This window comes from Lissotriton vulgaris, chromosome 5, assembly GCF_964263255.1.
Source record: "Lissotriton vulgaris chromosome 5, aLisVul1.2, whole genome shotgun sequence".
Classification (NCBI taxonomy): domain Eukaryota; kingdom Metazoa; phylum Chordata; class Amphibia; order Caudata; family Salamandridae; genus Lissotriton; species Lissotriton vulgaris.
This window is the reverse complement of record NC_141693.1, coordinates 1,892,549,754-1,892,566,890: the sequence shown is the minus strand read 5'-3', so window position 1 is coordinate 1,892,566,890 and position 17,137 is coordinate 1,892,549,754. Positions and strand designations below refer to the sequence as shown.

Here is a 17,137-nt window from a genome sequence, read left to right as displayed (position 1 = left end):
ATATAATAACCAAGGTCAGAGTCTTCACTTATCTAGGAGTGGTCTTTGATGATGTAGGCTCCTGGGTCCCCCAATTACTAAATAAAGCAGCTGCCATAAAGAGATCAACATTTGCTATCCTTGGTTTTGCTAAAAGACTGGGAGGCAAACCGGGGGAAGCAATTTTGTCTATTTATAAAGCGAAATCCGTGGCCATAGCCAGGTATGGGGCTGTAATATGGGGATACAAGGATATAATTCACATACAGAGGGAGGAAAACTAATTTTTGCGGGCTCTGCTGGGCCTCCCTCAATCAACTCCCAGTTTTGCTGTACATCGTGAGCTAGGGATGGGATATATCTCAGACTATCTGAATATGGCCCCTATCCTGCAATGGATTAAAATATGGATAAATCCTGCCCTGACTCTGAACCATAAGTTTATTAAGGACTGTCTGGCCCTAGACAAAGTGGCAGAAATAAAATGGTTGTCTTATATCAAAGCAATAGCTTAGTATCTTGGGAGACCAGAAATTTTTTTAAACCCAGAAATTTTAATTAAAGCCGACATTAAATGGGTAAAAACCAATTTCATAAAATCTAGGGAATTGGATCGTGAAGCTAAGGAACTCTGCAAACCGACAGTGAGGGCACATTATTTATTGATATTGACAATGTCTATTCAACCTTATCTGACAATTGTTACCAAACCTTTCCATTGATGGCTGTTAACCAAATTCCGTTTTAATCAATTGCATGTGTTACTGGGAAATTACAGGGAATGGAGTAAACCGGAGGATGCCGCCCCCTGTAAGTGTGACCATCATTCATACCAGGACTCGATGCATTTTGTGTTCTTTTGTTCTTTTTATACGGAGGGAAGGAAAAGGTTTATTATACCACTGTTGAGAAATATGGGTTTCATACAAGTAAAACCTGCCTTAATATACTTACAGTTGATGGAATCCTCGGCTGTTATGTTCGGGGTAGCAAATTTCATTGTAACATCTATCCGTAACAAAAAAGCTAGACAGTTAGAGGAAACAAATTGTGAGTAAAAGTAATTTAATTGAATAGACAATTGAATGTGAACCCCTGTCGATTAAATGTTGATTTGTAGATAGTGTGTATATTTGGTAAGATATTCTGGAAACTTGTGTGCTTGATGAACTCTGTGAGTTGTGTATATGAATTGTATTATATGTAAATACAATTATTTTATCCTGTAAATGTGATTTTAAAAATGTAATTGAATAGCATACTTTTATGATTTTAAATAATCGAATAAAGTGGTTTTGAATTGGTCCCCCACCTGGTGGCCTCAAGAACTCGGACCTTCGCCCGTCCCTGTCACCAAGGTCTGGAACCTAGGAGTGATCTTTGATAATAAACTTTCTTACATACATCAAGCAACTTCCATAGTCTCTGCCTCATTTTTTATATTAAAAATGATCAAAAACTACAACCTTATCTCCCGGTAAATACTACCAAAACCTTGATTTCCACACTACTCATGTCTCGAGTTGATTACTGCAATGCTCTCCTGCTTAATGCACAAGAACAAGTGTTAAACAAACTCCAGCTGGTACAGAACGCAGCCGCTAGGCTTACCACTGGAACCCCTAAATTTAGACCCATTTCAAATGTTATCCGAAAACTCCACTGGGTACCTGTGAGGCAAAGAATTAAATTTAAGGCTTTGTGCATAGCCTTCAAATCCATCCATCAAAAAGGCCCAATTTTTTTAAAACCCACTCTCTGTCCTTATAGAACATGTCGCTCTCTCAGATCCTCAAAAGCAAATCTCTTGGAGATAGCTAAAACAAGAAAGGCTACATGGGGAGACGGATCCTTTGCAATTGCCACGGCTAAACTATGAAATGCCCTTTCCAATCAGTTTAAGAGCATTCCCACATTAACCCTTTTTAGGAAACAGCTAAAAACCTGGTTATTTAATCAATACGTTTAAGCCATTTCACTTACAGCCCTAGTTCTTTTTTTCGATCTTCTGTCCAGCGCCAAGACACCCTCGGGTAATCGTGCGCAAACAATTTGTATAAATAAAATAATATTATGCAACATAGCATTATGATATCAACTCATTGACAAGTTTGAAAATGTGACCCAAATGGATCCAAGGGTCCCGGGAGCCAGACCTCACTACTGCGATCAGTCCACAGGCCTTGCACAGTGCAGTAATCCAGGTCTCAGACTCTCACCCAGGGGCGTAACACAGGCCACCGCAGCCCCCATGGTGTGGGGGGGGCCCACGCTCCAGGGGCCCCTTCACTCACCGGAGCCAACAAGTAAGCCTCTTCAAGTCTTCATGAATTAAATGGTGCCCACGGCCTCTCCATAAAATTACATGGTGAGCGCAATCCACGGCCTCTTCATTTATTAAATGGTTGGTGCGCATCCGCACTCCGGGCTCGGCCGGGCCTCTGAGGCTTTTCATAATTAAATGGAGCGCAGTTCTCTCCACCGGCTTGGCGCAGATCTGTGAAAGAAAGTGTGGCATCTGATGGCCCCTGCCTGCATGCAGCGATGTGCACAGCCTCTCCCAGCCCCGCAGGTCAGTACTGGAGGAGACTCCGATTTGGGGCACTGTGGCTCACTCTCGAGTGTGCCTGGGCTCCTCACACCCTGTGGCCTTCCCGGAGCCGTGCACACACCCCTCACACTTCCCAGAGATTAAAAGGCAGGCGCCTTGGCACCAGTAGGTCACATATTTGCCGTAGCCCTGCGCAGAGGAGATGGGGCTGCCGTAGATCCCCAGGGCAGCCGCCAAGGCCCCGGCCGCCGGACTCACAGTAGGTGTTCAGGGAGTTGGTGGTCAACAGGAACCAGAGGGGGAGAGAGGCATGAAGGGAGAGTGGAGACATGGCCTGAGCACAGACCACCCTACCGACACACTCAGGGAGGAGAGACGGGTGCTAGAGCCGGGGCAGGCCTTAGATATCTGGAGCTGTCAGGCTAGGGGGCTCCGAGGGCGCGAGCCGAGTTGAGGCAGGAGAGAGGCAAAAGGGTGCAGGGGGAGATTAGAGGGGTTCAGCAGCAAGAGCACACTGGCACACTCTGACATGAGGGGGGTAAGGGCAGAGAGCGCCATTAAGCCGATCCCGAGTTCTGTCACACCGGGACAGCAGAGAAGGCGGGGAGTGGCAGGGAGAGGGTGAGTTAGAAAGTAAGCGCTGGAACCACTAAGAGACTGCCAGAGAGAGGGCCTGGTGGCAGAGAAAGAGAGAGGCTACATTGAGAATGTACCGGCCATGGCAGACTCTGACGGGGGGGGCGGAGAGGGATCTGAGGCATGCAGCAGATCCATGTCAGTGTCACGCTAGGGCGGCAGGGGAGGGTGGGGTGGGGAGAGACAGATGTGTGGCACTCATTAAAAGATTGCTGAGTGATGGAGAGAGAGGGGTGCCATTGACTGAGTTGACTGAGGGAGAGAGAGCACACTGGCACACTCGGGCAGAGAGGGGTTAAAGAAGCAGCAAGCGGCAGGTTGCTGGCACTGACACACCTGGACAGCTGATGAAGGGTGAGGCAGAGGTGATGGGAAAAGGTTCATGAGAGAGGATTAGGGCAGAGGTGTTGTCCGAGACAGCGAGCGCTCCCTAGCATAGACTCACTCGGACAGAAGAAGAGGGAAGAGAGGAGGGGAGGAAACCAGGTGTGGTTTGCACCTATATTTCACTGTCCACACACACATGTGGCACACAGGGTGCCCAGGGGGTTTTAGAAAGATGCTAGAAGCTTGCAAAATCAGCTAACTAGTGCTGACCGACTAGGACAGGAGGGGGCAGAGAAAGAGATGTGTGGTCTGACGCACAGTGGGTGTCAGTGTTGGCTCCACAGAATTCGGTTGTAGTATATAATGGTCCACCTCCAAACGTCACAAACACTCTAGTTGAAAATACACAGAGTATTTGAGCCATTAGGCGAGGGGAAAAAAGGGAAGGGAAGGGAAAGGGAAGGGACAGCATGGAAAAGGAGAAAACCTGAAACAACAAAGCATACACTTAGAAACAAAGCAAGAATGAGAGGATTGCGTTGTAAAAAGGATTCTGGTAGTAGTTCCAAATAGTAAATGAAAAGCAAATTGATCCTTTTCAAGGAGAAAAAAGAAATACCATGGTAGCCCCCTGGCTTAACAGAAACGGTGGTGTGTAGGGAGCAAGAACCAGAACACACCACTCTGATAATGTTAGAGATAACAAATTCTCTTTATAATCAGTACAAGGTTCCAGTAATCCATGGCAAAGGAAAAACCACAACAAAATAACAGCACTATCTCAGTGCGGAACAATAGATCCTGGAAATAGGAACACGGTAATGAGGAGACCTTACCCCCAGCACTCCGCTTCCTCAAATATAAGTTAGGCAAGAAACGAACCTCACGGTAGCGCGTAGTTGCGACCACTACAGCGCTCCTCTGGTATCCACAGTAAATAGGAATGCCCTGAAGAATAGAATCCAAATAGGCTCCTAGAAGTTATGTTATCATTTCTAAGAACGGAGCAGAACGGCAACGCGTAGCATACACTACCTCGCTCCGCTCCAAATGCCACAAGACGAATAAAGCACTCCACACGGTCGCGCTGCGAAAGGCAGCGCGCTCCGCTGTAGAGTCAGAAAAGGAGAGAGCCCCGGTCCTACCTCGAGACGGGGGACCAGACGGCAGCTTCTTCTCCTTGGTAGCTGGGAAACAAGGCGACGTGCAGGGAGCTTACCTACGAGCAAGCAAAGACTGAAGTCCCAAGGAATTACACGCAACAGGAAGCGTGTCGTGCATACATATAATACCTCCCCTCCGCCGAGGAGTCTGGGAGATGTAGTCCATATGTGTTTTCTCGCCTATCAATAGCTCGTAGACCCTAGAACTGGCACACACAGCATTGTAGGCGCAACACCTGAATCCTGACAGTGGGGGCTTTGTGGCACACTCATGCAGCAGAAAGTGCCAGGGGTTAGAGTCTGGAAAGAGGGGTCCAGAGAAGAAGGGTGCAGTACAAGTCAACTAGCTCCAGCGGACAAGGGTGGGGCAGAGATGTGACGTGCACAGAGAGGCCGCTAGGACTGACACACACGTCCTGCAGGGAGGGGCAGAGGGAGATGGGTGGCCTGCGGCGAGGACTCGCGACACACAGGAAGGAGAGAGTGATCGGGAGAAAAGGTGAATGCAGACAGGCACCCTGAGGCTACTGCCAGTGAAACACTCTGGAAACAGAGAGGGGCCAAGGGGCCTTAAAGTGAGGCCTAGAGCAGAGTTCAGTGGTGCTAACTCTCTAGGCAGACTGAAGATGGGGGCACGGGGTCTGAGGTCACAGACCTGGCATCACTTCGACAGTTACGAGTGGCACAAGGGGGGTGCAGTCAGTCGTAATCTTCTGGAGTCTGAGGAGGCGGGCGACCAGGCCCAGTCAGCACGCCTCTGTGGTAATTACCCAGCGCCGCAGCTCACGGCCTAGAAAGCTGAGTCAGATTCTGCACTGCAGGCTGCAGCTCGTGTTAACAATAATTTGCTTTTTAGTGTAAGTTGCAGCCGTGCCGCGCGATCAGCTACCTGCCAGTACTGTTACTAGTTATATCTCCCTTGCCAGTTTCAGACTACCTTTAAATGTAGAGTTGATGATGCTATTATTGTTCATAAACCACTTGGACACGTGCACCCTGTGGGTGCCACTTTTTGCACACTCTGCTCTTAGACTCAAGCGGGTCTCAGTATAGGTACACAACACACAAAGGCCCAGCCAGAGCTGCATGGTTGGGTTTTCTGTAGTCCTGAAGTTTACTATTTAAGGCGTACAAAAGCTCCTCCGTGGAGGGCTAGCAGGTGCCACCAGAGGCGGCTGGAGTTGTGCGAATGTGACATCCAAACTTTGCCAGTGGTGTGTCCAACCTTGAATGTGCAGATAACAAAGTGTATTTGAAAAGCGCACATCCACCCAATTGTATCATTGTGCTGAATAACAGATGTTTATCGTTACCCAACTCAATGGAACTCATTTTATCGACCTCAGAAGGATAAAAGGCCTGCTGGGATTTGAATCTGTGACCACAAGAACCCAGGCCCCCACAGTGGATGTATTAATCCACAAAGCCACCAGACTTACAGGTGCATGGACTAGGGTGTAAACAAGGAACCAATAGGGCCATGGACGTTTGCGGAGTAGGTGGGAAAGGCACAACACACTACGCACCGGTCACAGAGCCTTAACACTGACACTGCGCATGTGTAGGGTCTGGGGACTCACTCCGGAGCCTGCCAATCTACTCATTCTGGAGAATTTTCGGGCATAGTCTGGAATATTTCTGCAAAACCACAAAAAACTAATACATCGGTTCAATCTCACCAGTGAAATGTAAACCTCGCAGACGTAATCTATACCTTGTTAATGGAGACCTTTGGGAATATCTAGTGAGGAAATTGTCAGTTCATTGCCTGTGATGTCATTATGAGCTCTGCTGACGTCTGAGACGGCCATCATCCAGTACAGAGAAGTGCCTCCACCGTAGCATGAACCACCTCTGGGTGAGAGGGGCTCTGATGCATTCCCCGGCAAGGCCTTGACGCTGGAAATGGAAACATTCCTCAATCTAGACGCACACACCTCTTTTGAGGTTTCCAAAAATGAACGGAGACTAAGCATGGGCGAATTTTGCGAATCTCGCGTTCGCGAATTTTGCGGATTTGCGAACTCGCAATCCGCAAAATCCGCGAATTCTTGCGAATTTGCGGATTTTTTTTTTGTGTGTTTGCGCGGGTTTCTGCCAGTTCGCGAGGGTTTTGTACAATGTCGCAAATTGCGAACTTACCTGTCGGGTCGCAAGTTTCGCGAACTTGTTGTTTCTACGTGTCCAGCCTGTTTGGGACACTCTTCTTCATCACTGCCACTCTCTGTCACCACTGCCACTCTCTGACTACTCATGCCACCCTCTGGCCCACCCATGCCACCCTCTGTTTCATCACAGCACCCTCTGGTTGTCCAGTCAGTGTACATTATTGTGGCAACGCAAGCACACCTTCCCTGCCTCAAGTGACCTGAATTAATTTGGGGCTGATTAATGTGTCACAGAATATTTTTTTAGCTGGCACCTGCTTCCTTAGTGCTTCCTGATTAGTGATCTTTTGCACTTGCTAAGTGCTTTCATTGTTGCAAAATTAGTTACAACACCTGCCCTGCCCCAACTGACAACAATGAATTAGGGGCTGATTAATGGATTTGAACTTCCAGCCTGGCTCCTGCTTGTCTCCCTTAGCTGTAATTCAGGACCTTTGTGGCATATGTGTAACTATTCTGAGGTTCAGAGCAGGGTCACATAATAGTTTCAACTGGCAACTGAACTCTGGAGGGGCCCCTCAGGAAGCACTACAGGAAATGGCTACTAATGATGAGCCTGAACTTTTGAACCTGGTAAGTAGTTTCAGTTTTGCTAAGATCGTATTTCTGCAATTTTGCACTTATTCGCGGGGCGCGAACTCACGCGAACAGTGCGAACAGTGCGAGCAAAATCCGCTGCTCGCGGATTTGCGGATTTTGCGGGAGATTCGCAAATCTCGCGGATTGCGAATTTACCGAAAATCCGCAAAATCCGCGAGCGAAACGGATTTTCCGCCCATGCTTAACGGAGACCCCTATTGTTCCAGCAATATCTCCTAGGATGAATTGTGCTATTGAAAACCTAGGATTCCAAGTCTGAAACACTTTTGTCCGATTCCATCACATATATTTGCACATACTTGGAGAGGTGTGGTGCAGCTGCCTTCGGAGCAAAGGGTTCACGGTTTGATCGCCGGCTCCAGCAACAGCTCAGCCCAGCACCATGTGACTCTGGGCATTAGCTCACTTCATTTCCACGACTGCCCCCAGCGCCTTGAGACCCGTTATGGTGAGTAGTTTGCAGTTTACAAATATGGATTTATATAAAGCGCTTGCCTTGGTCACAATGGGTCTGGTAGGCACTAAATGAAACTACAAATAAATGATCAACGTGACAAAGAGTAAGTAACGGTAGCTGGCCTGGGCCCTCCCTCGGTGTGCATTATAGACTCCGAGTTCGAGAGAACCTGTTTTTTTGCTTTGCATCTGCTGATTTCAGTTTGGTAGTCCTCTTTGAATCTGATAATGTTTTGTGAAAGCAGTGACTCCAATGACGAGGTACACTACACGGTGGACTGGTGAACATGATAGAAAATGTGGCCATGTCATGCTGAAGTCAAATCAAAATATACTAGAGTTCTGGGTGGTAAGGCAAAGTGGTAGGTGGTGGGCCGGGCTGCCGGGGAGGGGCCCCCTCCATGTGCTTTGCAGGGGGGGGCCCTCAAGTTTCGTTACGCCACTGATCAAGGTACATGAAATCTCTGTGGAAAGAGTGCCGTGTAACTTATAAGTTCACCACACCTTACCACTCCCAGGGTAATGGTCTGGTTGAGGGGTTTAATCGGACCTTGAAGGGCATGATTATGGGGCTGGAGGAACCCATGAGGCGTAAGTGGGACGTCCTCTTGCCCTGCCTGCTGTTTGCCTATAGACAGGTGCCACAGAAGTCGTTGGGGTTCAGTCCCTTTGAGCTCCTGTATGGGCACCCGGTCAGAGGACCCTTGAGTTTGGTGAAGGAGGGCTACGAAAAGGCTCCTACTACCCCCCCCCCCCATGATACAGCTACATACCGGCCTTCAGGAACCAAACTAGGTGTTTCAGGCAGCTCGCTCAGGCGAACCTGGAAGCCAGCCAGGAGGAATATGAAATGGTGGTACGACCAGAATGCCACTCTGGTCGTGTTCAACTTTGCCAGAAAATGTGGGTGATGGCACCAGTGGAGACTTGTGCCTCATAAGGCCCAGTGGACTGGGCCTTATGAGGTGGTGGAGTGCAAGAGGGAAGTGTCCTACCTGGTGGACTTTCGGTCTCCTAGGAATCCTTTGAGGGTTCTCCATGTGAACCGCCTCAAACCACACTTTGAGAGGTCTGAGGTGACCATGCTCTTGGCTATAGATGACGGGGCGGAAGAGGAGAGTGAACCTCTTCCTGGCCTCCTGTCAGCCAAGGAGAAGGATGGGTCAGTGGATGGGGTGTACCTCTCTCCTACCCTGACCCCAGAAGAGCGGAGGGACTGTTGCCTGGTATTGGGTCAGTTCGCCTCCTTGTTCTCCCTGACCCCAGGAGTCACCGATTGGTGCGCCCATGATGTGGACACTGGAGACAGTCTGCCTGTAAAACAAAAATGTTACAGGGTAGCTGATAAGGTCAGGGCCAGCATCAAAGAGGAGGTTTCCAAGATGCTGGCGCTATGGGTTGAGCCATCCAGCAGCCCCTGGGCCAGCACAGTGGTGCTTGTGCCAAAAGCTGCAGTGCCGGGTACCACTCCCGAACTTCGGGTCTGTGTGGATTACCGTGGGCTCAATGCAGTCACTAAGACCGGCGCGCACCCCATCCCCAGAGTGGATTAGCTCGTGGATCGGCTGGGAGCTGCCCGGTACCTCAGTACATTTGATTTGACATCTGGGTACTGGCAGATGGCCTTGACCATGGGGGCGAAGGATGGGTCAGCGTTCTCAATGCCAGAGGGGCACTACCAGTTGAAGGTTATGCCTTTTTTGGTTGAAGAATGCCCCTGCCACTTTCCAAATACTGGTTAACCAGGTGCTGAGTGGGCTGGAGAAATTCAGGGCCGCTTACCTGGACAACATTGCAGTGTTCAGCTCCATTTGGGAGAAACATTTGTAGAACCTCTGTGAAGTGTTGAAGGCCTTGCAGAGGGCGGGCCTAACTATCAAGGCAAGAAGGTGCCGGGTAGGGTTCCGTGGTGTACTTGGGACTCCTGGTGAGGAGCGGCAAGGTGGCGCCCCTACAGGAAAAGATTGATACCATTCTGGCTTGGGAACCCCGCCAAAACCCAGACAGGAGTGAGGGGCTTTCAAGGGCTCACTGTGTATTACAGATAGTTTGTGAAGAGGTATGGCACCCTCATGACCCCTTGACAGAACTGAGATCCAAGAAACAGCCCAAGAAGTTTGTCTGGACTGATGCCTGCCAGACTGTCTTTGATGCCCTGAAAACTGCCATGTGCACCGCACCAGTGTTACGGTTGCCAGATTTCTTCAGAGAATTTATAGTGCAGACAGATGCTTCAGAGCATGGGGTGTGAGCAGTAATCTCACAATTGAACAACAAGGGCTTGGACTAACCCCTAGCTTTCATTAACAGAAGGCTACTTCCCAGGAAGCAGAGGTGGAGTGTAATTGAAAGGGAAGCTTTTGCTGTGGTCTGGGCGCTGAAGAAGCTGAGGCCCTACTTGTTTGGAACCCACTTCTTGGTTCGGACCGACCACAGGCCTCTCAGATGGTTGATGCAGATGAGGGGTGAGAACCCAAAGCTGTTGAGGTGGTCCATCTCCTTACAGGGGATGGACTTCACTATGGAAAACTGTCCGGAACAGAACACACCAATTCTGATGGTCTGTCCATATTTATTCGCCACAGTGATGAGAACTACCATGAGGGTGGGTAGTTCCCCCCCACACCCCACTTTTTGGCTGGAGGGCACGCTTGTTGGACCTGGCATATCTTGGCGTGATTACCCCTGACTTTTTGCCTCTGCCTCCTTTGTTTTTAGATGCTTTGGGTACTTTGCCACTGCTGATCAGTGTCAAAGTACAAGTGTTCCCTGTGTAAAGTGTAATGGTATTTGGTTGGCCATGATTGATATGTTTGCCTTACTAGTAAAGTCCCTAGTGAAGTGCACTGTGTGTGCCAGGGCTAGTAATGCAAAGGTGCGCGGAGAAGGGAACCCAGGCCTGCAGTGTAGGGCCTGCGCGCATGTTGTCCTGACATGTGCAACCACTTGTCAAGCCTTAGTTTCCCTTTTGCCTACACAATGGGCACCCCCGTGGTAGGTCCTGGTTAAGCCCTGGGCAGGTTGCAGTGTAGGTAAAGGTAGGGCATATGCTGAGGTATGTGCTGTGCCCTGACAGTGAAAAACACTCCATTTCGTTTTTCACTGGTGAAAGGCCACACTGCCCATAGGACAGAATGGAGGCGGCTGGTTATTGTTTGTTAGCCTACTTTCCCAAAAGTTTAAATGGAGAGGTGAAGTTTAGTATGTATGAACTCAGTGTCGTAACACCTCTTTCTATGAAAGTGGTTTTGTCACTGTGTTCAAAAACCTCTCTTTTAGGAAGTGGCTGAGTTTTGTGCCTTAAGCATTTTTGTGTGTCTTTGCTGAACGTGGATTGACTGTCTGGATCTGAGAGGTCAGAGACACTGGGGGAGGTCTTGACCCAGGGAGAGGGTGAGATGGCACCAGGCCGACCGGCATCCGGTGAGAAGGGGGAGGAGAAGCCTGGGAGGTGAAAAGGTCTTGGTTGCTGTTCTAAAACAATTCACCCGTCTCCTGCTGAGTGATTAAGGACCCTGACCCCCAGTATCAAAGGAGAAATGTGACAATGGGAGAGCGACACCCAGAACTGATTTAGGCAGGGGTCAGGGACCTCTGAGCACAACGAACTTCAACTAGGAGAGCTCAGACCCCTGAACGTTGGAATAGAAATGGATTGAGACTGAAAAGGCTTGGACCCATTTCGTGGTCCTCTGCTAACGAAGCAACAACTGAAGAGACTGCTGGGAAGGATCTACCCTTGTTTCGAGTTCTTGGACTGGTCTGCAGTTTGGTGTTTCAACCAAGGGAGAGGCTGTTGGGACTGTGCTTTGTGCGCTGAGTTACCCTGCTTGAAGAAGACTGTGCTTTGTGCTGTGTCTTGTTACCTCAAGGGCCCGAGGTGAGCTGGCTTCCTGTTTGGAAACACAGGGACAAACGTTTCTGGAGAAGTTTCAAGTGACGAGGTGGGCCCGTGTTGTGGCAGCGTGAGACCCTCCGAAGGTGTGCCCTGTGATCTTGGACACACGGAGGAGAAGTGAGACTCGGACGCGCTGGGAGCGTGTTGTGGTGTACAGGAGGTATGGTGAAGAGCACCTAGTCGACGTGTGCATCGAAGATAAAGTGAGTCTCGGATGCGCTGGGTGCGTGTAGTGGTGCACAGGAGTCATTGGTGAAGAGCGCCTAGTCGATCTATGCATTAAAGGTGAGGTGAGTCTCAGACACGCTTGGTGCGTGTTGTGGTGCACAGCAGGGGTTGGTGAGGAGCGCCTGATCAATGTGTGCATCAAATGCGGAGTGAGTCTCGGACGCGCAGGGTGCGTGTCGGGGTGCACGGAGGTGCTGGTGAAGCACGCCTGGTCGTCGAGTGCACCGGAGGAGAAGTGAGGCTCGGACACAGTGAGCGTGTCGTGGTGCGGCCGAAGGCGTTGGTGAAGAGCGCCTGGATATCGGGGCACCGGAGTTGGAGTAAGTCTCAGTGAAGCAGTGTGCGTGCTTTGGTGCAACCTGGGACTGTGGATGTGATCGGCTGATCATCGTGTGCACCGGAAGAAAGTAAGTCTCTGCAGCGCGGTGTGCGTTTCTTGGTGCCAACTGAGACCGCAGGAAGGAGTGCCTGGTGAACGTGCACTCGGAGTCGACGTGAAGTACCATCAGTGTTGTGTGTGTGGCTTCGTTCCAGAGGAGACCCGGAGGGTGCTGTGGTGAACGTACACCCGGAGTAACGTAATCTCAGAGGTGTGGGGTACGTGTGCCCTGTGGCCGCCTGAGACCTTCCTGACAGTTGCGGCCCGGACAGGCAGCCCCGGAGGAGCTGAGTTGCCAGGCCGAGCCACTGAGGCCCGTTGAGAAAATTCTGCACGGAAGGCCCATTTCGCTGAAGGAGGGGAGTGGGGTCGCGCCCCCAGGTAACATGGATAACTACCTGGGCGGGGTGCAGGCTCGGAGGGACACTCTCTCAGCCTCTCATTCCTCCTGGCGACATGAGCCTTTGCTTCTGCTCAGATTAGGGCCCGTACTGACAAAAGGAGTGGCCGTACTGGGGCCAGAGTAAGAAGCTGTACTGTTTGTCATCGCTGATACGTGTGGGAGGCAACTGTTATCAAAGAGGTTGATTGTCGTAATACACATTGCCAATATTGCTGTTAACGAACTGCTGGACTGTCTTATGACGCCTGACATTATTTCTGCATAACGAAGTACTCGAGTGTAGCGCTAAGCATTGCATTGTTTCTCCATTGCAAAGTACAGGATTGTAGCGGCCCGCATTGTATTATTCCTTCGTTGCAAAATACATGATTGTAGCGGTGTGCCTTGCTTTATTTCTTCATTGCAAAGTACGTGATTGGGGTGGGACGCATTGCATTATACCTTTATTGCACAGTACATGGTTGTAGCGGTACGCATTGCATTATTTCTCCCATTGCACGGTACCGGGGTGTATTGTTACACATTGTATTATTTCTCCTTTGCCAAGCACAGAATTTTATTGTTACGCAGTGCACTACTGCTGGTCCATTGCAACGTGTGTGATTCTCGCATTACGACAAGCATAGCATTTGGAAAGCGTGGTTGGGTTTTGAACCTACCAGCCAGCTGGAATGAATATTACCCTTAATTATATGTTGGCTTTTGTATCGTGTGGTCTGATCGTATATCTTTTTGTATAAAGTTTATACTTGTTTTATCAAACTCGTGTGGAGTCCATTTGTGGCGTCACCACTGGATTACTGTGAGCGTGGTTGCACATACTGTACACTCGTGCCTTGGAGATAGGCTAAGCTGCTCGTGCCAAGCTACTAAGGGGGTGAGAAGGGCTATCTCAAACGGTGTCCTTACTTGGCCTAACGTTGAGTGGGGAGTCCCGGGTCTCGCATTTGATGACAGCAGGGCGGGGACTTCGGCTTCCAACCTTTTGTATTGTGTGGTCTGATCGTATATCTTTTTATATAAAGTTTATACTCGTTTTATCAAAATTGTGTGGAGTCCATTGTGGTGTCACCAGTGGGTTACTGTGGGTGTGGTTGCTCATACTGTACAGTCATGCCTTGGAGATGGGCCTGGCTGCTCCTGCCAAGCTACTAAGGGGGTGAGCAGGACTATCTCAAACGGTGTCCTTGGCATAACATTGAGTGGGGAGTCCCGGGTCTCGCATTTGATGACAGCGGTGCGGGATGGGGACTCCTGCTTCCAACATTTCCTCTAGTACGCCATCGGCACGCTCCCAGCGCGGAGTCTCACTTCTCTGTGTGTCCAAGATCCCAGGGCACACCATCCGAGGGTCTCAAGCTGCCACAACACGTGCCCACTGTGTTGCTTGAAGCTTCTCCGGAAAATTTTATGTTCCTGTGTTTCCAAACAGGGAGCCAGCTCACCTCGGGCCTTTGGGGTAACAATCCACAGCACAAAGCACAGTCTTCTTCAAGCAGGGGGGGGGGGGGCAGTGCACAGAGCCCAGTCCCAACAGCCTCTTCCTTGGTTGAAACCGCATACTGCAGACCGGCCCCAGATAATGAAGCAAGGGTAGGTCCTTCCCAGCAGTCTCATCAGTTGTTCCTTCCTTAAGAGAGGTTCCTCTTGAACACACAATGGGTCCAAGCCATTTCAGTGTCAAATCCATTTCTATTCCAACTTTCAGGGGTCTGAGCTCTCATAGTTATACCCCTAAATATCTTTGAAGTTTGTTGTGCTCAGGGGTCCCTGACCCCTGCCCAAATCAGTTCTGGGTGTCACGCTCCTTGTGTCACCTTTCTCCCTTTGATACTGGGGGTCTGGATCGTTAATCACTCAGCAGGAGATGGGTCAATTGTTTTATTATAGCAACCCAGACTCTTCATTCTGTAAAGACCGGTAATCTTGGGCTGGCATTCTGGTATTAGTGCTCTGGGTCCAGCAGAACTCCAGGTGGACCAGAAGCCTTTCTGGAGTATATATTCTCTACCCACCCCTGGAACCCACGCACCACATGGCAGACCAGATCAAAGATTGATTACACTGATGAACCCCTTATAATAGCTCTCAAAGATGCACTCCGAAACAAAACATGCTTTTAAACTGTTTATTCTGCAGCTCCCTTTTTTAATTGCAAAGTAGTGAACATCACTTTTTAGGTTTTGCCGCAAAATCTTTTGTAACAACTAATTGTTTTTTTAAAACTCTTATGATGTGGTCAGCATAGTCCTAGTGTTTTTGTAATATTTTAAACCTGGTTATCACAGCATATGTGACATGTAAAGAAAACCACTGTTAAATTCAATAGAATTTGCATAGGGGTAACCTCTTGGCTTTGCAGTGTGTGTTAGAAATGTGAATGGATTCAATGCTGTTAAAGCGTTGTGCTGTTGGGATTCTGATTGGCTGCTTGGGAGTGCTCTGTGGTTGGGTGAGTTGTAGTTCCTGCTGTGGATGTAGTTTGATGAGCTCTGTTCTCTGCTTCTCTCTGTCATGCAGCTGCGGTGACCCTCGACCGTGACACTGTTTGTCGGGACCTCATTCTGTCCGAGGAGGGAAGGAGCGTGAGGCATGGAGACAGAGCACAGGATCTGCCCGACACGCCCCAGAGATTCAATCCTTGTTTTGCTGTCCTGGGGAGAGAGAGGCTGAGCTCTGGGAGGCATTACTGGGAGGTAGAGGTGGGGGACAAGACGGACTGGGACCTGGGGGTGTGTGACGAGGCTGCGAGCAGGAAGGGAAAGATCATACTATCAACTGAGAATGGCTACTGGACAGTGCGGTTCAGAGATCGTAAATATTTAGCTCTCACCTCCCCCTACATCCTCCTGTACCCCCGTGTCCCCCCCAGAGCTGTGGGTCTCTTCCTGGACTACGAGGCGCGCAGGCTCTCGCTGTACAATGTGGATGACCGGTCTCTGCTCTTCACCTTCTCCGGGGCCTCTTTCTCCCCCGTCCTGCGGCCCTTCTTCAGTACAGGAACCAAAGATAGAGGGAATGCGGGGGCACTGCGGATCCGGCCGGTGAGAGGACAGGAATGAGAGCCACAGAGACTGTCAGCAGCAGCAGGTGAGAGGACTCTGTATAATGTCACTGTCACCAGATAAAGTTTGTTTCCATGTCATTCCCTGTCACCAGGTAAAGGAACAGCAATGGTACCCACTGCTGTCTGGTATAGAAGATGTGCACTGGAAAAATGAGCTGTGTATACTGGAAGTTACTGTGACTAACGTCAGGTAAGAGAGCAGTGTTCAGAGGTACTCTCTATGTTATCAGGTGCTGAGCTGGAAAGAACCTGCTGTCATTATGCAACACAGCTCCGTATAATGTAATTTTCACTAAACTCAGTAAGGAAACCGTGTATATATTAATTACAGGTGAGTAGTGATAGCTTAGTGACCTCCTCCTGGGTGCAGGCTCAGGGCTGCGGGCTGCCTGCTGCCTTCCCTCAGAAGCTGTGATGGACGTAGGCCGGCAGCACCAGGACAGTTTATGTGCAGTGTAGGCAGCAGCTGAGGGAGAATAACAGAACACATCCTTCTGCTTCCCAGTGACTGCTGCCCTTAGCGGAGGAGCGTCGCCCACTGCTCAAAAGAAAAAATAAAATTATAATAATGTATTGTTATTATCATTTTATTTTTCCTATTGGAGTCAGTGGCGGGGAGGGACTGGCCAGAGCAGCGGAGGAGTGGTTTGTACTCTCTAAGTGTGCCCCCTTGGGCCGACCAAACAGTTCATGCGCACTTTACATGTTCCCCACCTGGCTGCATCACACAGCCTGGTGAGGAACATGCCCAGGCTCCCTGTCCTATGAGTGCTGACCCAGCGTTGTGGTTGGCTATGGGGGAGCCTGTGTGCCCAGCTGCTTCCTGCTGCCACTGGAACTGGAGACAGAAAGAAGGAAGCGGACAGAGGAGAGCTGGCTGCCGGGGGTCGTTCCAGGTAAGTTCTTTTTTCATCAGCGTAATGTGTGTGCCCTTGTGGAAGCCGGGGTGCTCGTCGCTCTGTTTTCCTCTGACCGAAGAATAGCAGATTCCCTTTGTGAAACGTTCTCCTTGTGCTTTGCACACCGTGGCAATTGGAGAACAGTTCAACCGCACTTTACATGATAGAGGACTCCTAATGCGTGGTCGTACTTCCTCTTAGCCCTGAATTTCCTACTCCCGCACTTGAGTGAGTGCCACTAATCTTTGAAGTGAAGTGACTGTGGGCTGCCCGTGGTCCACGAAGGGGACCCCCTAAGAGGGGGGGCCGCCTTAGTGCCACTATAGGCACACAAGACAGGCCAGTGTTGGGAGACCCCCCGAGGGGCCCCCACGTCATTTTCG

The 17,137-nt window shown here is 49.9% G+C and overlaps 1 protein-coding gene across 1 annotated transcript in view; it reads left to right on the top strand.

Moving 5' to 3' along the window:
- LOC147717640 (E3 ubiquitin-protein ligase TRIM39-like) overlaps positions 1 to 15,856 on the top strand; it is a 548,239-nt gene extending 532,383 nt beyond the window's left edge. The window contains exon 6 of the mRNA XM_086924434.1: positions 15,309 to 15,856. Coding sequence (XP_086780560.1) covers positions 15,309 to 15,850 — 542 coding nt within the window. The 3' untranslated portion in view covers positions 15,851 to 15,856. The remainder of the gene's footprint in view (positions 1 to 15,308) is intronic.
- Positions 15,857 to 17,137: the final 1,281 nt, after the last annotated feature.